This window comes from Trichechus manatus, unplaced genomic scaffold, assembly GCF_000243295.1.
Source record: "Trichechus manatus latirostris isolate Lorelei unplaced genomic scaffold, TriManLat1.0 scaffold00066, whole genome shotgun sequence".
Taxonomy (NCBI): domain Eukaryota; kingdom Metazoa; phylum Chordata; class Mammalia; order Sirenia; family Trichechidae; genus Trichechus; species Trichechus manatus.
The window spans coordinates 9,149,002-9,172,213 of NW_004444002.1; the positions used below are offsets into that span (position 1 = coordinate 9,149,002).

The 23,212-nt window shown below is 36.1% G+C and overlaps 1 protein-coding gene across 3 annotated transcripts in view; it reads right to left on the minus strand.

Moving 5' to 3' along the window:
• SMARCA1 (SWI/SNF related, matrix associated, actin dependent regulator of chromatin, subfamily a, member 1) overlaps positions 1-23,212 on the minus strand; it is a 71,747-nt gene that overhangs the window by 39,006 nt on the left and 9,529 nt on the right. For 2 of the 3 annotated variants that reach the window (XM_004379600.2, XM_004379602.2), the window contains exons 6-16: positions 21,912-22,091; positions 18,033-18,188; positions 16,684-16,815; positions 15,638-15,706; positions 11,876-11,985; positions 10,364-10,590; positions 9,244-9,365; positions 6,539-6,574; positions 5,473-5,625; positions 2,401-2,533; positions 1,055-1,203 (exon numbers count right to left, since the gene is read on the minus strand). In XM_004379600.2, coding sequence (XP_004379657.1) covers positions 1,055-1,203; positions 2,401-2,533; positions 5,473-5,625; positions 6,539-6,574; positions 9,244-9,365; positions 10,364-10,590; positions 11,876-11,985; positions 15,638-15,706; positions 16,684-16,815; positions 18,033-18,188; positions 21,912-22,091 — 1,467 coding nt within the window. The remainder of the gene's footprint in view (positions 1-1,054; positions 1,204-2,400; positions 2,534-5,472; positions 5,626-6,538; positions 6,575-9,243; positions 9,366-10,363; positions 10,591-11,875; positions 11,986-15,637; positions 15,707-16,683; positions 16,816-18,032; positions 18,189-21,911; positions 22,092-23,212) is intronic. The other variant, XM_004379601.2, reaches the window with a different exon arrangement.

Sequence of the window (23,212 nt, forward strand, 5' to 3'; positions counted from 1 at the left end):
CAATAAATTAAATCAAGTTACAGGAAATGTACTGAATAAATGAACATGTTGAAATGCACCATGGGGATGGAATTAGCAAAATCCAGACTGTGGGCAACTCTAAAGGCAAACAACCCAGTTTTGTCACCAAATGAATTAGAAGGGAAAGAATACATATATGGAGGGGGAACCTACAGATTAAGAGATCTAGACGACATATCAACCGACTGCAACGTACAGACCTTGTGTTAACCCCAATTGTTAAAAAAAAAAGTTGTAAAAAAAAACAATGAGACAATTGGAAATTTGAATGCTAACTGGATATTTGATGTTATTAAAGAACCTATTGAGTTTTTTCAGGTGTGACAATGCTATTATGATTTTTTTTAAAAGAATCCTTATATTTTAAAGATACATAGCATAATACTTACGTCTGTAATGTTATGTATGATATTTGCTTCAAAATAATCCAGGAAAGCGAGAAATGAATCGGGGATGTGGATGGGGCAGGATTGGTTGATGGCTGTTGGAACTGGGTGATAACTACACGGGGGCTCAGTATACTATACTATTTTGCTTATGTTTGAAGTTATCCATAATAATTTCTGAAAAAGGTAAATTCAATACAAAATCCCACGTATTCTGAAACAGCTTATTATACTTTGACAAATAATGCTTTGATATTTCATGCAACGTTCACAACAGGTTTTCAGTTCAGCACCATGTATCAGTAGACAATTCCTAATCCAGGACAAAAACAGGTCATAAAAAATAGCAGTCCTGATACATGTTGTTAAACACAAAGATTACCTGGCTTTTTAGTAAGTACTAACAATATTTTCAATAAGCATGAGGTACAAGGTTACTTAATTTTAAACTGCTGATTCGTAGTCTTTCTCACTAAAAATTAAACCCAAAAACCTCAACCACCCTGAAAAATAAACCTACAAATTCTTAGAGAGAACATGAGTCACTTGAAACATGTAGTTTGGCACAATGCCAGAAGAATAAGTATGCTGAAGTATGTTAATTTTCAAGAAACCCATCATAGAAACTAAATGCCGTGTTAACTAACCTTCTTTTCCCCTCTTTCCAGAATAGTTGTAATGTCTTCATCTGTCAGCTCACTTTCTTTAGAAGCAAAAACATGGGTAGCTCCATGACGTATCATTTGTAACATTTCCTCTTTTGCCAGTTTGTTAGATTGTTGGTCAATGAGTCTTCCTAATAATACAAATTTTAAAATCCCATATATTCAATTATATTCTAAAGAAAACACAGCGTAATAGTTCTAATCCGACACTACCCCGTTTAACCATAAGTAAAGCTTTATAAGAACACAAAAGTAGTGAGCTTTAAAGATACTTGTTTATGAGCAACCCTACAGGTTTTTCTTCTACCATACTTTTTATTTTAATATTAATTTCCTTCTATAAAATTCAGTTAAAACCCAAAAGGACAGAAACATTTTTCAGATCAAACTTCTCTCTTTGAAAAGGAATCCTCTAATATATATTTAAAAAAATTTTTAACTAGACATTTTATCTGCTATATAATAGCAGGTACTTCAAAAGACATACTATTTGGCGGGGAAGTGATGTTTTCTTTGGATATAATTTTAAATTCACAAAAGAAGTTCGAAGAATAAAACAAGAAATTCCCATACATCCTTTACATTTTGGCACTTTTGCTCTATCATTCTGTCATTTTTATCCTTAAAACCATTTGCTGTCAAGTTGACTCTGACTATGGTGACCCCATGTGTGTCAGAGTAGAACTGTGCTCCATAGGGTTTTCAATGGCTGATTTTTCAGAAGTAGATTACCAGGCCTTTCTTCCAAGGTGCCTCTAAGTGGGCTCAAACCTCAAACCTGCTTTTGGTTAGCAGCTGAGCAAGTTAACTGTGTGTACCACCCAGGGACTCCTTACTCTTTTGAGAATAAGTTAAAGATATGATATTCTTTTACCCCTGAATACTTGAGCGGGTTATTTCCTAAAAAACAAGGATAATTTCTTACATAAAGACAGTAACCAAATTTAACCTTGATTAAAAAAATTATCTGATTCATAACTCACATTTCAAATTCTGTCCATTTTCCCAGTAATGTCCTTTTTAGCTACCACTTGCCCCACTTTCACTAGGTTGAGGATCGAATCCGAGATTACGTACTGCATTTAACTGCAAAAGACGTACCACTGACGTTCAACTATAAGCTAGTGATGCTCAACTATCTTCTCAATATGTTGAATGCAAGGGTTTAAGCTAGGAAGCTTTCAATAATTGGCATTTTTTCAAAAGGGACCTTTTCTTCTCACTAAATTTACAGATTTGGTCAACTGTTATTAAAAGTAACCTCCTTTGAAGAAAACCACGTGCATTTTTTGTAAAAACCATCTCCTTAAGTTTATATGTATAAATACCTTGTTGAATGACAATCGAGTCAAGTCTCAGTTTTATCTCAGCTCTTTCTACAATCCTTTCTTCAACAGTGTTATCAGTGATGAGACGGAATACACGTACTGGCTTCTTCTGACCAATACGATGTGCTCGATCCTAGCAGAAAAAAATTCTAATGTAAGTTATTGGATATTCTTGATAAAATTTTTAACCAAACCAAAACTCATTGCCCTTGAATCGATTCTGACTCACAGCATCCCTAAAGGACAGAGCACAACTGCCCTATAAGGTCTCCAAGGAATGCCTGGTGGATTCGAACTACTGACCTTTTGGTTAACAGCCGTAGCTCTTAACCACTACACGACCAAGGTTTCCTGATAAAATTTATAGTATAGGCATAATATGCTATAAAAGTCTGAAAATAAAATTAGTTCTTTATCTAGACCTGCCACTTTCAAAGAAAGATGATGAATATTAAGAATATTCAGAGACTCCTGGGAACAGAGAAATCTGCAAATATTATACCATACCATTAATGGGAAATTTCCAGAAGGACAAATGGCAAAGCTCCTTTAAGATGAGGACTAGAGGGAGTTGAAAGCTTCTGAATTAAGTTACTAAGTAACTTATGCCACTAAATACAAACATCTTCCAAACTAGCAAAGAGTTTTATGAGGGGCAAAGTTAGCAAGGGTTGCTATGGCGGCAGAAGTCTGCTTTATCTCATCCTTCTGCTTACTGAGGCAGTTCAGAGAGATGTAGTCAAGGGTCCTAAAAATTAATGAGATATGAATATCCTTACTAGATAGTGGTCTAGAGCTGGTTCTATGGTTTATAGTCGATAAAAGTGACAGGTGGCAACTTCTGATAACATAAAAACAGCTGGGGGAATGTTTTTCTTATTGTGGTGAAAATATACACAACAAAATATACATCAATTCAACAATTTCTAGACGTATAATTCAGTGACACTGATTGCATTCTTTAAGTTGTGCAAGCATTCTCACTATTCCTTTCCAAATAATTTCACCACCATTAACATAAACTCATTGCCCCCTAAGCAAAAACTCCCTTTCCCCCCAGTAACCACGAAGAATTTTTGCTTTCTATATATTTGCTTATTTCATATAAGTGAGATCATACAATATTTGCCCTTTTGTGACTGACAAATGTCACTCAGCATAATGTTTTCAAGGTTCAAGCTGCTAGAGCAAACAGGTGAAGGGGGAAGGTAGTAGACAGAACAGATCAAAGAAACAAGGTTCAAAACAACCTTGTACTAAATATAAAAACACAAGAGCCCTGTGACAAAGTTTCAACACAGCCCATGCAAAGGAACTATTAATACACTACACAAACTTGAAATTTCAAACTCAAACCAGCAAATCCTGAATGATCAGCTGTACTTTAACACTTTTCAGTAACACCGAAACTTACTGAGGCTTACCCCTATTTAGTCATATGAAACAGGCAGTTCAATACCATGCCAAAGTAATAATAATTATTCCAAAGCGTGTTGACTTAAAAATGTCCCAGTGGTCAACTTTTTTCATTTCTCTATTATGAAAGAAAGGTAAGGACTTCTAAGTTATGCCTCACTGGCATACAACTTTTCTTTGCTTCCAAAAAGCAATTGTCCCATTACATCTTTGTATTCTTTATCTTAAAATGTGAGTCACGTTGTGAAAAGCTGTAGTTCTAGTTCAAGAAATGACACGAAATATCATGGGGTAACCTGTCACGGTGAAAGTAAGAGAACAGCTTCATAGAAATTTTTTAAAAAGGGGGGGTAGGATAATTTCTGATGGTGTCCTTAAGTAGTAAACGTTTTCCTGGAATATATTCCTTTCTTACCTTTTATCTCCTCTTCTCAACTGTTTTATCACAAAAGTTAAAATTCCTACCTCTCTCAATTTCAGTATAGGCAGTCCCTGGTTTACGAACGTCCGACTTGTGTACAAACCGACTTGGGTACAACCCGTAGTTACAAACCAACCCCGGTAAAGCCTATTATGTTAAAAATTCAAGGTACATAACAATGGTTAGAAATAACAAACAGGAACAAGCATTACCAATATGCATCAAAACATTATTATTACTGTATTATTATGCTAAAGATGTTTTAGTGTATCTGGAAGTGTTTCTTTAATGTTTTTATGCATAAAACAGTACATTATATACTATATACTAAGACAAACGTTTGACTAACTGACGTTAGATATGAACTGTACCTGTGTGTTCTGACTTATGTACAAATTCGACTTAAAGACAGACTTAAGAACGGAACTTGTTCGTAATTCGAGGACTGCCTGTACTAAGCATTTTAAGATTTATTGGGTGGTTTCACAGATGTTCATTTTACTACTGTGTTTTATAACTTCCACATACGTTACATACATTCTTTCCCATGCATCAAAATACCATATAATAATCTATATTGTTTAAAAAAGACTAAGGTTCCCACATTTTAGTCACTCACCCTTTTGGGATTCTATAATTCCATTAGGTTGAGCCCTATGAAACTGTCAAAATTCAACGTATTTGGGGGTAGTGATATAACAGTTTTATTGTGCTTTAGGTGGGAGTTTACGGCACAAATTAGTTTCTCATTCAAAAATTTATACACAAATTGTCTTATGACATTGGCTGCAATCCCCGCAATGTGTCAGCACTCTCCCCTTGTCCCTTTACACCCCGGGTTCCCCCATTCATCCAGTTTTCCTGCCCTTCCTGCCTTCTGGCACTTTAAGATATTTAACTGTTACATACAACAATAGTGAGAGATTACCTTTTTAATCCTTTTCATTAAAACAAATGTATGTGTCCTCTTCACTCTTCAGGAATGAGGAAAAAAAGATGGACATTTGTGTTTCATGATAACAGCTGTATTTGCGGTGCGATTTTGTTTGTTTCCATTTCACTTGTTTGTTTTTGCAATTAGCACTGCAACTTTGTTTTCCTGGACAATCTATTTTAACAACAATAGAGCCTCCCCAAAATTGTTACCATTTTATCTTAAATTGCCTCTGTGCAGTGAAAATAACAATAGCATTCGGACCTAAGATAAATCTCTGACATCTTGAAAGATTACTAACCATAGCTTGTAGATCAACCTGTGGATTCCAGTCTGAATCGTACAGTATAACCACATCAGCACTGGCCAAGTTAATTCCGAGACCTCCAGCCCTGGTACTCAGCATGAAGATGAATTTGCAACTATTAGGGGCATTAAAGGCCTCTATTGCTTCCTTTTTTTAATTGTCAAAGGGAATAGGAGAAAAATAGAGAAAAATCAAATTATATTACCAGAGTCCTTAAGAAACCAAGAAAAATTTAACATGCATATACAAAACCCTACTGTATAATATTCTTCCATCTTCAAAAATATTTAAGCATCTATTAATCTATATACTGTACTGTATGAATTACTGTAGAAGGTATATTACTTAAAGCTTTTAATCTAAAAGTCTATTTCAATAGAAACAAACTTAGAACAATCACACAGACATATTTATAACTAAGCAAATAATAAATCATAGATTTTAAAACAATAACAGTGAAAATGTTTTAATTGAGTGAGAGCTGAAATATATTTGGGGAGGTGAGATGTCAGAAATCTCTACTTTCTTCCCATTAGCTTATGGAAGATTAATAAAGAAGATCAACCAAGAGAGAAAAGGTTTAGGAAAGGGAAGGAGAGTAACAGATAAAGGGGAAGGTTTATTTCAGTATCGTGAAAAAAGGGGCAAACAGATAAGTAAGCAATGAGAAAAATTAGGAAGGCAATTCAGCAATATTTAGTAAAGAGTCTTCAAAATTAATGCAATGTTAATACCCTTACTATATAGAAATCTCATACAAATTAATTAGAAAAACCCTAACCCCAATAAAATATGAGAAAAAAAAATGAACAGACAATTCATAGAAGAACAAATACAAATGGTTAATAAACACAAGAATAATGCTCAAGCTCACTAGTAATCAAATTAAAACAACAAAATACCATTTTATGAGAAATTAAAAAAAATGATAATACTCAATGTTGACGAGGGGGCGGTGAGACAGGCACTCTCATACACTGCTGCAGGGAGTATAAAGTGGTACAACCTTTCTGGAAAGCAATTTGGCAATATGCATCAAGAGCCTTAAAAATGTTCATACCCTTTGACCCAGTAATTCCACTTCTAGGAATTTATCCTAAGGAAATAATCAGAGATGTGCACAAAGATTTATGACAGGGACTTTCATTTTAGCATTATTATATTAATGAAAAATTGGAAACAACCTAAATGATCAACAATAGGAGGATAAATATAAAGATTTCATCAGAGGATGAAATATTATACTAAATTTTTATATTTAATATTATGCTAAATATTATATTAAAATTATTTTCACAATGATTTCTTTCTATTGACATAACAAAATGCAATATAATGTTAAGTAAAATGTAACAGGATACTGAACTGTATATATAGTATGATAGCAACTACTCAATAAATTATGTATACATAAAAAGATTGACAGGAAATATTATTCTGTATTTTCCAAATTTCCTTCAGCAATCGTATATCATTTTTATAATCACAAAATACAGTACATTATTTTTTAAAAAATGAATGGAACGGCAGAGAAGGTGACCCACTGCAGCAGTCAGGATAGCGTGTAGAGGGGGCAGTACAGAAAGCAGCATGGTGTAGTGAGAGGCGACTTGGTGCAGAGGAAACAGTGAAAAGGTTTTCAGTACAACCTGGGCTTGAATCACAACTCTACCGTTGAGTACATCTGTGATTCAGAGCAAGCATTTAACCTCTCTGAGGCACAGTTTCAAATGGAGAAAACTACACCAACACTTTCCTGCATTGCTGGGAGAATTCAACTGAATTCAATAAGGTGCCTGGCTCATAGTTAGGTGCTTGGCAAATGTTAGTTCCTTTGTCTACAAACCGGCAGAGGCCAGTTAAGTAAAGGTTACTGGAACTGAGTCAGAGGATGACCAGAGACTTAACTAGCTGAATTTACCTGTAATAAAGGGCAAATCTGTGAGCTACTGAGAAAGAATGGTTTATGAAGAGCTGGTAAGCAATTAGAGTAAGGAATCCAATGTGGTCTTCTGATGGGGAGCATAGATGAAATGACTGTGTGGACAATGACATAATGGGAATGCTAGGCATTTCCAAGAAAAATGAACAGCTCTGATTTTGCCGTATTTAAAGTTAACATATTTAACTCAAAATCTCTGAAGGAAGAACGTTACTTGAAATTTTTAAAACCGGAATAATTTGGGCATAAGTAAGTAAAGTCCACATCGTTTATGAGCAGAGAGATGAGTGAGAAATGCAAATTGGCTACTTGAGGTCAGACAGCACCTACTGTTCTGCCTTGATATCATATTCATTCCGGGAAGAAGGGTCAGCTCAAATGGTACTATATGGCCTATGCTCAATGTGGCTTCAGAGAAATCCATTTTCAGGAATAAATTAGCAAAAACCCAGCAAAGCTTCAAGTTACCATTTCAGAGAGACTAAAAAACTATAGTGTAGGGAACTTGTATAAGCTTTGAAATGTCCCCATATTTGGAATAATTGTTATCACAGTTGTTTCCCATAGTGGTTTAACAGTAAAAGCCTTAATATGAAAAGGGCCTGTGTGCTTGCTGTGAACACTATCCCATACTATAGGCAAGCTTCAGTAAAAAGTGTTACAAAGGACAGAGCATCCATTGTAGCTAAGGAGGAGAAGGACACATGCTGAGAGTCCTTGGAGCCTTAGAAAGGGCCCCAGAGCTGAGACATAAAAGGCCCTGTGTGCAATTTCATGACATGCAGTACATACTGTACTACAGAGTTTAAAAGTTGTATTCATACCTAGCGTATCCACTGATCCTCACAACAACATTCTCCAAAAAGTAGCATAGGTATAAATCTTATCCTTATAATACAGTTAAAGATACTGAGGCTCAGAGAATTAAATGGCTTGCATACATTACAAAGTAGTGGAGTTGGTGCTAAAATTCAGTTCTTCTGAAACCAAGTTCAGTGTATTTTCCACTATACCATAATATCATGATCTTTGCCCAGAGCATGAGTACAGACTTAAGACAGAAGCCAAAGACAGAGCCCTGAAAGATCACAGAAAATGGAAAGTAAACAGCAAAGTCTTCAAAAAACACAAAAGTGTTTTAAAGGGTTTAAAACGCATTCGACCCATGACACTTGTGAGAGAGAGTCTAAAGATCTGTAGGAATCCCTAAATTTGACAAAGATAGTGGGTGGTAGGTAGGCTTACTCACTCGCTAAATGACTCAGAACTGCACGCCAACCTTTTAGTGTTCCAAGATCCAAATTCATGCTGAGCACCTACACCTACATTGGCTCGATTAATTTTTGCAAAAACTCTGTAAGATCAAGATTATCCCTTCTACAAATTACTACACTTCACGTGTCTTTAGGGTTGCTCATAAACTGGCAAAATCCCAACTGTTAAACTCCACGAATGGCAAGGGTCTACTGCAGGACGCAAACCAAGGAAAGAAAATAACACAGAACCAGAGGTCAGAGAGTAAGCTGAGAAACAATCAGTAATCCAAAAGGTCAGAGCTAGCAGAGGTTAGAGGAGATAAGGATGTAATAGTGTAGTGTCCTCTAGATAAGTGAGGATGCCTTTGAAGACCTTGGAAAGGATGATTTGTATAGAGTCGGTAGAATGGAAGCCAAACTGAAGATCTAAGAGAGAGAGAGATGGTAGTGAGAAATTCAATGTACCAAGCTAAAGAAAAGGCAAAATTTCAAAACTACCTAACTACGAACAACACTGCTTAACTGAACTCTGATTTCTGAAGTCTTGTGTTATTTTCTCTTTCTCACCTCTCTTTCCTCATGTGGGGTTTGTCCATCCAGTCGACAATACTCATAACCTCGCCACATGCAATAATCCTCCAAAATGTCCAGTAAGCGAGTCATCTGGCTAAAAATGAGAACCCTTGAACCTGAAACATTTCCCCCAAAATAAAAAAATGTTGTACAACTTGTGTAAAACTAACTTGAAACGTACAAAAATATTAAAACATTATATGCAACGTAAATATACAGGATGTGAGCACTCAATACACACACACACACACACACACACACACACACACAGCCCTACCCCTCAAGGGATGCAATATGGAATTACAGTTGTTGAAGTAGGCATTTTTAAGGTCTTCAAAATCCCCCGCACATACTGAGCTGATTTAGAGGAGGCCTTTACTCTGTCCTGAGGATGAGTAATGAGGCTATACAATTTCTCACTGGACTACTGTAATAGTCTCAACTAGTCTCCTGTTTCCAGTCTCTCATCCTTAATCGATCCCCCAGACTGCTTCCAGAGTTCTCTTCCTAAGTACAACTCTGACAGTGTCACTCTCCACAGACGAATCTTCAATGACTCCTGCCTCATCTTCAAAATTAAGTCCAAACTCCTTTAAGCTTGCTTTAAAAGGCCTTTCGTCATTTGGCCCCATCCCATTTTCCTAGATTCAGCAACTGCCCCTCTACCCCATATGCCATAAGCCCCTCCCATTCCCTTATTTACATCTCTGATTCTTTGCCCTGGAAAACTCTTCCCCTCCTTTTTCACATGGTTTATTCCTACAGATTGTCCAGTGCTCACCTCAAATGTCATCTCAGTGAAGATTTCCCCAACTCCCAGTTTCTCAACATTCTGCGCATGCCTCTATCATAGCACTTAGCACAATGAACTGCAACTATTTTTTTTACACGTCTGTCTTCCTACACTGTAAGCTTCTCCAAGGCAAAGACTGTTGTCTTATTCATCTTTGTACACCCAGCCCGTAGGTAAATTCCTGGCAAACAGTAAGTACTCAATAATGTTTGCTGAATGAGTGAATGAATGAATGAATGATGAAAGAATAAGGACAATTTTACTCATACACAAGTCATTAACATGAATTTATTACATGTAAATTAAAAAAAAATTACTCACCCTGTTCTTTGAGTTTGGCCAACAGTTTATCCAGAACTACCATTTTACCACTGTTAATGACAATGTGCTCATCAGTGGTATAAGGTGGACCAGGTTCGGCACCATCAAACAGATATGGATGATTACAACATTTTCGAAGTTGCATCAGAATGTTTAAGAGTCGCATCTTGTCCATCTTGCCAGCAGAATTTAATACATCAATATCTTTCATCAAAATTTTTGTATACCTAAAATTTAAAACTATAATTAATCATCAATTATTAGACATGTCAATGCCATAAATAAGTGTCCCTCTGGTGATCAGCTTAGATTCTCATTTAAAGATAAACAGCAAGATTTGATTTGAGACTAAGTCTAATCAGAAAAAACAAGAAACTAGTAAAGATTTGAGCATTCTAACTTGGATGTTGCCTGTAAAACCTGTTTCCTCCAGCTTTATCGATTACTAGAAATTGTCGTTGGCTGATAATTATTCCACATAGGACAACTCACGTTATTTGTTGATAGTTGGCATCCATCTTTTATTTGAGCTAAAAACAATCCCAACTTCTTATGCCTATCTTCATAGGTCAAGTTTTCTGATCCTGTAAATAATTTTCATTCTCTTTCCTATACTTCACCCAAAGGCAAAAACTGACTTACATATACACCTGAACAGTAATAATATTCAATTATAATAACAGCCAACTTGTACTGAGTGCAAGGACCTCGTATCATGTCAAGTGCTTTATCTGATTCACCTCTGAGGTATGTACTAGTATCATCCCCATTTTACAGATGGAAATTCAGGCAGATAAGTGAAGTTAAGCAACTTACTCAGGGCCACAGTAAGGGAAAAAGCCCAGATTAGATCTTATGTCTGAGTCCAAAGAATATACTCTTGACCTCTTCTCTGTACTGGCTTTTATTGTAGAGGAGTCATTATATATTTTATATGTGGTCTAATTTATATAAGCAATATTTTGCTCCTTTTAGCAGCATTAGTACATTACTAGCATGTCCAATTTATGATTCCTTGTAATTCCCCTTGTCAATTTCTTGCTTTGCTTATATTTATCAAACCATTTCAGCTTCTATTTTTGTAATATCCACATTGACAGCTTCATCCATATTATTATTATTATGGTTTTCATTGATGAAAAAAGCAAGAATAATTAATAAATGTGCCAGTCACATCATCCCCTTTAATCCTGACATCATCCTCTTAAGGTAAGTATTATTATCCCCATTTTACAGAAAGGAAACTGAAGCTACATAACTTGCCCAGGCTAAAATAGCTATTAGCAGGCAAAGCACAGGATTCACACACAGATCTATAGGACCCCAAAGTCCATATTCTTTCCCAAATATTAACTACTTATCAATTTTCTATTAAAATATCTGAACTACTTAATTTGCCATTTAAATATAAAATGTACTTTTTGAACTAAAAGCGTAACTGAATCACTACAAAGCTAATTTTTAATAAAGCCTTATATACAAACAAATTTTAGTAGAAATAAAAGAGCTCACCATTCTCGTTGCATCTTACTGAGTCCCAAGTAAATCTTTATTTCCTTTTTAGGAGGCAAGCTCTTCTCTACATCAGTTTTTATACGACGTAACAAAAATGGTTTTAAAACCTAAAAAGTGAGCATTTATATAAAAGTTTATAGAATATTTAATATTATGAAGCCACATATAGTAACATTGTAATGTAAAATTCACTTCCCATTACACAATCTGAAAAACACTACCAACACCAGTTGCCAACGTTCTTGGTAAAGAACCAAATAATGGCCTATTAGAAAATCAGAATACCAAACCAAACCCATTGCCGTCAATTCCAACTCTAGCGACCCTTTAGGACAGAGTAGAACCGCGCCATAGGGTTTCCAAAACTGTAAATCTTTACAGAAGCAGACTGCCACATCTTTCTCCCGCCGAGCAGCTGGTAGATTCGAATCGCCAAGCTTTTGGTTAGCAGTGGAGCACTTTAACTACTGTGCCACCAGGGTTCCTCAAAAATCAGAAGACCTAAATTAGATATCCATGAGTGATGACATAAAATGCATTAAAAATCAAGCCAACAAGACTACTGACTATTGCATAAGCACAAAAGAGACTTTAAAGGAAAAAAGTCTGTTGTAATACAAGATTTTTAAATCTTAGAGGAAATCTGAAGTCAAGAGTATGGATCAGAAAGTCTCCAAAAGTGAAGCAGAAATTCAGACCATTTCAAAATGGTTAAATATACGAATGAGGAGAAAATGGTTCAGTGTTAAGGAGGATATGGATGAACAGAGAAAAAAGATGAAATCATCAGTGTATACTTGGAGGATAGACTCTATAAACAAGGAAATAACAGTGTTACCATTTATAGAGTACCTACAATGTGCTAGACACTGCACTATGAACTTTACATAGAGTACTGAATTCTGATAATAAATCTTCGAGGAAAACGTGATTATTCCCATGTTAGTAACTTGACCAAGGTCACTTTGCTAATAAATGGTAAAAGCAGAATTCAAACCAGGTAAGTCTAATTCTAAATTCAGCTCAATCCCCATTTAGCTGTCAGGAACCTCAGTTGGTTCCTTAAGTTTTCTGAGCCCGTTTCCTCATTCATTCATCAAAAAAAAAAAAAAAACTTATGGATATGTCAAGTCATTTTAAAATGGGGATAATGATACCTATTTCCAAGGCTGCTGTAGGAATTTGTGGTAGTACACGTGTCGAGCTTAACCAAAGTAGGCATTCAATAAACTGTAGCTATTATTATTATTATTAGAGATATATGAGAAGTAAGGAAAAGGGAAGAATAAGAGAAGGCTTTTTGTTTCTGGTTTGGGTCTCTTCAACTTGTTTAAGAGAAATTCTTCAGAGTTTAAACCACTTCTGATACATTTAGGTAAAATGACTCAGAAGACAGTGGGATATGTAAGTCCAGATCTTAGGAGAGAGATTCAGATCTATAAAATTAGGAGTTATTAGTATATATCCATGGCAGTGGATACCAGGGAGAGCGTAATGAAAAAAAAGCCATGCCCTATAACACACTAAGCTGAAAGCACAACGAAAGAGAAGCCCATAAAGTGGACTGACAGGGAGAGTCAAAGAGGTAAAAGAAAATCCAAGAGAGAATGGTATCAAGAAGCCAAGCAGGAAAGAGTTTCAAGCAGGAGGAGTGGTTAATGGTGCTGAATACTGCAGAGAAGTCGAGATAGTAACCAAAAGTCTAGTTGTGTTCAGCAACCAGAAAGTCAGTGAAGGAAGACCTTGTAAGATAAACTGCGGTCATAAGGAATGGATAGAAGCCAGTCACCAATGGGCTCAAGAATGAATAGAAGATTAAATCAGGGCGATCAAGAGGATTAGCTATTCTTCCAAGAAGTTTAACTGTCAAGGGAAGTAAACAGAACCACAACTAGAGGAGCACAGTGTTGAGGGAGTTATTGTTTTCTATGTGTGGGTAGGGATGGATATGGGTGTGGGTTTACATTCAATAAGGGAGATATTTGAGTATGTTTACATATTGAGGGAAAAGAGCCAAAATGGAGGAAGAAGTAGAAAATTTAGTCAATAAGAAAAAAAAATAATAAATCATGTGAAAAGATAGATGAGAAAATAGAAATAGAGGAGATCTAGGGTTTACATGGAAGAATAAGCCACTAACAGGAGAAAGGCTACCTCTTCCATCGAGACCAAAAGTAACACAGATGCAGATATCCTTGGAAGATGAGGCAGAAGGCTGAAGGCATTCCTTAAACACTATTTCCTCTTTGAGAAAGGAATGGTGTTACCTGCTGAGAGAGGAGAAGGGCAGGGGATACCTGGAATTGGAGAGATTGGGGAAGGTCTGAAATAGCTGTTATAGGAAATGAGAAAGTGTAGAAGGCCATGCTGAAGGACAACGAGCATCATGAAGATACCAGTTTATGTCAGAGACCATGAAACAGTAGTGGCTCCAACCTGCACATTTGTATAATCTTTATCAGTGTTGAGAAGCCCCAGTACAGAGAAGGTCACTCTGTTAGTAAGTGGTAAAAGAAGAATTCAAACCCAGAAGACAGAAAGACCATTACATTATTCCATTTTAGGGTTTTTCAGGGTAAGTATGGCAGATGGACAAGGGAGCAAGGGAGTTTGGGAGTATTGGCAAGAGTGGTTCAAGGGATAGAAAATGGGCTCAAGGATGGATATGGAAAAAAGTAACAACAGAAATGGGCTGATGGATGGGGAGAAAAAGGAGAGGTCCAGGGACTAGGGGTCTCTGTAAGATAAAAGAATAGGTACAGGAGTAACATGACTGAAGGAGCTAGAAGGATATAAAAACCAATTGCCGTTGAGTTGACGCCGACTCATGGTGACCCCCCTGTGTGTCAGAGTAGAACTGTGCTCCATAGGGTTTTCAATGGCTGATTTTTCAGAAGTAGATCACCAGGCCTTTCTTCCGAGGTGCCCGTGGGTGGACTTGAACCTCCAACCTTTTGGTTAGCAGCCAAACACTTAAACATCTGCACCACCCAGGGACTCCAGAAGGATATAAGAGGTTGTTATCAAAGAATGGAAAATTGGTGTCCAATGAATGTGAGGGAGTGTGGAGTAGATGATAGCAAAGAGAATGGGCAGAGGGTAGACCTGCAAGATGGCTTGGGCCTCAAAAGGGAAAGAGTTTTATACGTGCCAGTGGAGAAGCAGTAGTTTAGAATGGCATTGGGGTACTAGGAGAATACTGACTCCATCTCGAGGGCCTGTGGGGCAGGGAGAATGAACAGCTTCTACTGGACGAGAGTATCCATGGAGGAGAGGCAAGGCAAAAAAAAAAAAAAAAAAAAAATGCTGCCCGCATTCCTTGGCTTGTGGTCTTCTTCCATCTTCAAAGCCAGCAATGGCCAGTTGAGTCTTTTTCATATTGCATCACTCTGAATCTGACTCTTCTGCCTTCCTCTTTCACTTATAATGCCCTTGTTATTGCATTAAGGAGCCCTGGTGACACAGTGGTTAAGCACTGGGCTGCTAACTGAAAGGTCGATAGTTTGAACCCACCAGCCACTCCTTGGGAGAAAGACATAGCAGTCTGCTTCCATAAAGATTTACAGCCTTGGAAACCCTATGGGGTAGTTCTACTCTGTCCTATAGGATCGCTATGAGTTGGAATTGACTTGATGGCAGTGGGTTTGGTTTTTGGTTTTATACAGAGGCTGAGGATATAGTAACGATTCTATGGCAGTCTGTTTTCTGGCTCAGTTATATATAGTTAATTACTGAATTTTCTTGTTGACTATTACTTACTGCGTGAAGTCTTTCCACAAGTTTTTGATCACCAAGACAATTCTTAGTGTCAAACCAAGAATCAAAGTCCTGTGAAGGGAGGGGGGTGGAAATTCTGCAATTAGTGCACAGGTTTTTTAATGATATCTATAAATTTTTATATAACTACTCTATAAAAAATTCATTTTAAAGGAATTTTCAAAAATTATTCTGAGGGCCAATATTAGTTACTTTCAAAAACAGATAAAGTATTGGAGCAGGTAACAAAATTTTTTGAACCCATTTTACAGGAATACTCTCAGCAATTTTTTTTCTTAAAAGGCATTTATTAGACTTCCCCATACCGTAACAGCATTATATCTAGTTAAAAAGAGCAGGAGTAAGAATATAAAATTGAAAACAGACAATGTTAATGAAAATATTAATCTCACCAAACAATAAAAACAGAAGCAAGGTAATGTATACAAACCAATAGACAGCTGAATTTGGTATTTTTATTATCAATTAATAAGAGTAGCGGGGAAAAATCAATCTCCAAAGTCCTTACATCATTCAACGCCGTTAGCTACCCTAGCATAACCTTGTGTTAATGATTAAAAACAACACAAATCATACATGTACAAAATATTTTGTTTTGTGAATCACATACCATGTTCTTTCGCATTCACCAAATGTTAATGTCTACAATAAGCAAAGATCATTTTAAAGACATTTAGTCCACCTGCCAAGCTACTGTTCAGGAATATGTTTCAAATCTTTCCAATACAATGAAACTGTTGAATGCACTATTCTGAACCTGGCCTATCTCACGTCGTAAGTCGTGGTAGCAATGTGATATGAACAAAGTTTAACAGACAGGCTAATCGCAAAGGAAAAAAAAACCTACAATTTCTCTAAATAATCTATTTTTTAATTCTGTACTTTTAAGAACTCTTTCCCGGGCAAACCAAAACATGCAGAGTCACAAATGAAAACGAACTATAAATTTTAATCAACATTCTATGCTTTAAAAACAAATGTCCGTGAACATTAGAAAACTATACTTAAAACATATGACTTGAACTTACATCTGCCGAATTAAAGACGTCAGGTAATAAAAAGTTGAGTAATGCCCAGAGTTCATGCAGGTTATTCTGTAAAGGTGTTCCAGTTAGGAGCAAACGGTTAGTTGACTTGAACTCACGAACAATCTCTGAAAGCTAAAAAAAAAACAGTTAGATATTAACATTGTCTTACTATTAGGATGTTCAACATTTAGTTCTACTTATCCAACCAACATTATTTTTTCAAATAAAATTTAAAAAACCAACATTAATTTTTCAAATAAAATAAAAACTTGAAGATTACTTTTATACGGAAAAACAGCCCAATTCAGGTGACACTGCTGCAGTGAAGCACAACTAAGCGAACTATTCTAGGCCCTTCTACGCTTCAAAGAATGTAGATCACAGCCACACCCGAGACCCCCTGAGACCCGCCCGCCTTACTTCAAAAAATGTATTTTCTCCAGTTTAGGTCTATCGAAAACAGTTCCAGACCTTCTCCATGGAATCCAGGATAGTCACTTTATACGATAATATTCCCTTCTCCCTACCAACCATGTTCATCTACATGCCGAGCCAAGTTCTAACTTGGCCTGGTCACAATTTGTAAGTGCCAAAATTGAGCCCATTTTCCCCAATACCTTATATTAACTTTGGAAATATAAGACCATAAAAATTAAGATACAAAACAAAAAACATAAAATAGCAGTAATCTTATCAATAAAAATGCATTTGTATAATGCTCTTAAACAAACAATTAACTCTTTAACATGCGTCCTCTTATCAGGTATTAGTTCCAATTTGAAATTAGTATGATCCACCTGGTGGTTTTGCTCCAGTTCTGTCCCTGTTTCTCCCAAAGTAGCCCAGTGATCCAAAGAGAGGTTCATCATAATAATTGAAGCTTTTCCTACTGTTGATGGAGTTGAATGGCAAGAAATATTGATATTTTTCAATGTTAACACCACACTCTAATTCACACAAGTCAGATAATTCTAGAAAATTCTTTTTTCTAATCCATATGAATACACATAAGGTAGCTCCTCAATAAAAAAAAGTCAGTGCAAATGATATTTGTACACCAAATATTCGCAACAATATTAAAATACTGTAGCATAAAAGAATTAGGCTCTAACAAGTGGTATAGCAAATGAGCACTTAGGTTTCTTTACATTTACAACTGTGCTCAATTTTTGTCTGTCTTGTAGTCAATATCTTAAATGTTAAAACCATTTTAAAAACTGACTCTCATTTGCATTCCATGAATAAAATCACAACCCTCCAACACTTTCTTATTTTGAATACAAAGATGTGAAGAAACAGACGTGGTAATTAAAACAAAACTTTAATAAAGATGTTGAGAATTGGCTTACCTTAGATTTTTCGTTCTTTATTCTGTGAGCTTCATCAATGACTAGGTATCGCCAATGAAACTTTTTGAATACAGATTTTTCTTTAATTACCATCTCATAAGAAGTAACACAAACATCCCACTCTCCTGGCATCATTTCATCACGAATAAAAGCAGCCTAATGCAAAATAAAGTTCCTTATATTAGAAAAGGCTGGCAAGATGATCACGGAATTAAGTGTCAAGTGAATAAGAAGAGTTTTAAGAGACCTTGTGGCGCTGTGGATGAAGCACTTGACTGCTAACCAAAAGGTCGGCGGTTCAAACCCACCAGCCGCTCCATGGGAGAAAGATGTGGCAGTCTGCTTCCATGAAGATTACAGCCTTGGAAACCCTATGGGGCAATTCTACTCTGTCCTATAGGGCCGTTATGAGTCGGAATCGACTTGACAGCAGTGAGTTTGGCTTTTTTTTTGGTAAGAGACTGAGCATCATTTCGTTTTATCCATTTTAGAGATAAGAAAACTGAGGCTCAAAGATACCTTGGTTTGGTGGTCAATTATCTGGATGACATGCTAATACGTTCACCAACAGAAGAGAAGCAAAGGCTTCTCTTACATGAGTATAGCATATTCCATGAACTGGAAAAACTTTCGTATCACCAGAAGACCACGAAATTATGAGGCTCTGTCTTCATACCACAAGGAGTCCAAAAGGACATGGGCAAAGTAACTGCTTTCTGAATAACACATTACCAAGACCCAAGCATTACCAATATAATATAGTTTCCACAACTAGAAGGTACTCAATATATACATCAGTGATTACAACCTTTTGAAATTTCTTGTACGTTCCTTCTCTCTCTAGCAGGGATGAGGCATATATGTTGTCAAGAGGTCATGAAAGTCCATTAATGTTTTTGTGAAGCTCCTGGCGTTGTTATGAGGCTAAAAATGGGGCCTGCTCTGTTTAGTACAGGAGGCTATTTAAAACTATTTTTAAATCTTCACAGGCAGTGGACAACATGGTAGCCAAAGCAAGAGCACTTTAACTACTACAGACTGAATTCCAGATGTTATGGGTCAAAATAAAACCACGAAAGTTATTGGGGAATATCAAAATCTATATTGAGAAGGGGCTGATGAGTACAGTAAATCTGAAATTACAATGCCTAAACAAAATTTACTGTTCACTGCGAAGTCTTTCTTCATAAATTCAGTTATGCAATCAAACATACTGTGGACTCATTCAACAAATATTAACTAAGTGCCTACTATGTAAAAGAGGATCACCTTGACCGAAGTAGACACCAGAAAAAAGGCCTCTGTAGAGATCCTAGTTGCACCTTGGGAAGTGGTTGTATTAAAAAAAATTACTTAAGATACTAGGGAATAAGAGACAAAATAAAGACAGCCAGGGTGCCAAACCCCACTTGGTCCTGTTAACACCTTATCTTTGATTTTGGGAAACACTCAGTTTGATGGTTCCACCTACAAGCTTCATGGAGCATATGCATACTTTTTAATTTAAATTTGTTCTGCTTTGAAATTTGTGTAACTACTTGATAGATTCAGAGTTAAATATCTTGACGGAACACTACCCACCCATTGCCATCGAGTTGATTCCGACTCACAGCGACCCTACAGGACAGGGTAGAACTGCCCCATAGGGTCTCTAAGGCTGTAATCTTTATGGGAGCAGACTGCCACATCTTTCTCCTGAGGAGTGGCTAGTGAGTTTGAACCACCAGATCTTTCAGTTGGTAGCTGAGCACTGTGACCACTGCGCCACCAAGGTTCTCCTAACAACACTAAAGGTCACATAATCCAAAAACTCTCATCTTATAGGTGTCAGAATTAAAGCCCTTTGAGACTCACTCAACATCAGTCAGTAGCAAAGCCAGAGCTAAACCCCAGATCTCCTGTTTCCATGTCCACTATCTTTGAGCCCTCTAGGGTAGAAAAGAAATGGATCATACAAGCATGTCTGGGAATCACACCTCTATATACTTCAGGACTACATTAGCATCAGATAGGATCAAGAGTATCTCCAGTAATTTTCCAGCTCAATTAAATACATAGCCTAGCCTACATCAAATATTACTAAAATATTGACCTCATGAAATGTTTACAGAAGGCCAAGAAAATAAAAGACCCACTATATGTATCCCATGTGGTACCAAGGTTCAAATTTGTCTATAACGATCGGGAATTTCTCTATAGAGAAAGTATTTAATATGATATATTAATTATTTAAACCAACATGGTACTATTTAGGACACTAGTTTTCAAACTTTTTGACCATGGCCCACAGTAAAAATATATTTAATATATTTTATGTTGCAATCCAGTATACATATATATGTTTAAGTGCATACATATAGAAATAGGTAACTTAAAAGTTTCTCAAAGCAATACTGATTCTTACTACATATGAAATGCTCTGCTATTTTCAATTCTGTTCTATTTCGTTGTTGTAAAAAATTATTATCACCATTCACTAAGCTGAATTCACAACCCATTAATGGGTGGCAACCCACAGTTTGAAAAACACTGACTTTGAAGACTGGCTTTCAAACTTAATTTTCAAGCTGCCAGAATCCCAATCTCCCATGTGATAAAGATAGGGCAGTCACAAATACATCCAACTCTTCCTTTAAAATTCCCAGAGATACATCATGAAGCCCTTGGATTCTATATAATATCATTAAAAGCTGCTGATTTACATTTTTATTGGGGCATTATGAAAACACGTGCCTAGATATTTCTCTCCTGTTCATAGTCTTAAGAAATAATTTTAGCAAAAGATCTATACTTTGGAAATGCGAAGTATTATGAGGAGTGGTATGACATTCAATAATAGCAGTGACCAGAAAGGGCTCTAAGTGACTAACTTGCTACTGAGAAATACCAGGCATAGGGAAGAATCAAGCCTGTAATTCAGAATTTATGAGTTCAGTATTTCACTATTTAAATTATTTATAAGTTAAATTTAAATAAATTTAAGTAATTTTTCTTCAAGCAAAATGAGGAGGATAAAATTACATAATTCATTATGCTACCATTCTTTTGAGGGTAACTTTTGATAACCTACCTAAATATGTAAAATAGAATAAATCTTTAAACTATGTGCTCTGGAGGCAAAATAAAGATGACGTTTAATAACAGGCCTTCTAAACCGATAATTCATTTTGGTATTTTTGCATAATTTATTACTTTTAGATTAATTCTATAGTCCTAAAATAATTGTAGCTTACGAGATTGACAAATGGCTCATCTAGGAGACTAGGATTGACAAAAACAAGCCTAGAGTTTCTAATATTACCTGAGAATGGATACAGACACATATTTTTCTATTCCAAGACTGAACCTCAAGACTGTGACTATCTATGCACAAAAAACACAAGGCTCTCTCTACATATATGAGCCTTCATTTGAGTGCATGCGCGCGCGCACATGCACAAGTCAAAGTCAAAAATGTGAACAAAACAACGTAAGCCGCGCAAATTTACACATTTTGGGCTTCAAAATAGCGCAAATGACAGTGTCACCGATAAGATATATTGTCAATAAAACAATTTTCTTAAATAAAAAGTCACGTAAAAGTGCAATTCAAAAATGCTTAGGTTAATGAGCTAATTAAAAGTAAATGCAGATAAAACATAATAGTGGATTGTCCGTTACGAACAGGTAACACATCTACCTCATAGAAATGTTGTGAGAATAAAATAAACATATGCAAAGCGCTTACAACAGAGCCTAGCATAAAATAAGCACAACTTCAGTGTTGTTTATTATTAGTAGTAGTACTCAACTTAAATGTCATTTATAGCAATCATATGTAACTTAAACAGCTCCAGAAAACATTTCTTGAATGCCTTGTTTAACTTATTTTGCACTTACTCTTGCATCCTTGTCTCCAACGAAACAAATAACACGGAGAGATGGGACCCACCGTTTAAATTCATTCATCCAGTTGTGTAAAGTAGACTTTGGAACCAAAACCATGTGAGGTCCAGGAATGTTTCGGTAGTGTTTCAGGTAACCAAGCAAAGCAATCGTTTGTAAAGTCTTACCAAGACCCTGCATTATCATCACAAAGGGGAAAATCCATAAATGTTTTTTCTTGACTGAAGCATTCTGTTAGTAACAACGTTACAAAAGATATGTGCCAACTAGCTCACGTACGGAATTCTGTTCCTGCCAATGAACAGTTAAAAGGCCTTTTTTAAAGTGAATAGCCACTCCAATTCAGTCCTTACAGAAAAAGAAACCAGGAACTACTGCAGTCAGACAGTTGCTCAACAAAGATATTTTTATTCCTGAAAGAGTAAGCAATCTACTCTACAATTTTATCTACTAGTAGCAAAATGAAGACTTCATGTGTATCTCACAAAGACAGATTTCCTTTACCAAACTGCTTAGATATTGGTCTTTCTTCCCCATTGTCCCCAAACAGTATTACAGCCCAGGCATTAACTATTTAGACTATGCGTCTCAAGGGGCTTGTGGCTCTGTACTTGCACCTCATGCTCTTAAGGACCTAAGGAACTGTAAAAGAATAGGACTTTGCAGTCAGAAAGGACCTAAGAGATCACCTGCTCCAGTGGACTTTTTTTTTTTTTTAAATATTGTATTGGACACCCATGAGCCCACGACCTAACTCACGGGAAAGGGAACTACGCCCTATACTTTCTGGCTTAATCTCTATGCCAGTACTAGATTTCCTTTCATAAACCTAAGCTGCAAGCTCTTTGTATTGGGTTAATTCTATTTCATATTCCACTAAATGAGATGGTTTTCTGTGCATGCAAAGCCTTAAAATGTTCATACTCCTTAACCAAGTAATTTCGCTTCTAGGAATCTTATGGAAATAATCTGAGCAGTACACAAAAACTACATTGTAAGTTTTTCACCACAGCATTACTTATACATCAAGCAATCCAAATAACTGGTGATAAGGGGAGGTGGTGAATAAAATGATGATACCTCCCTAGGATTAATTATTATGCAACAATTATTTTCATAAAAATGTTTTTTAATTATGTGGAAAATACGTATGAATGTGAAGAAATCAGAATACCAAATTATATACATATATACAATATGGTCTCAACTATGAAAAATACATACAGGGGAAAAAGAACAAAAGGAAATACACATAAATGTTAACTGCAGTTCTTTCTCCATAGCAGAATTATAAC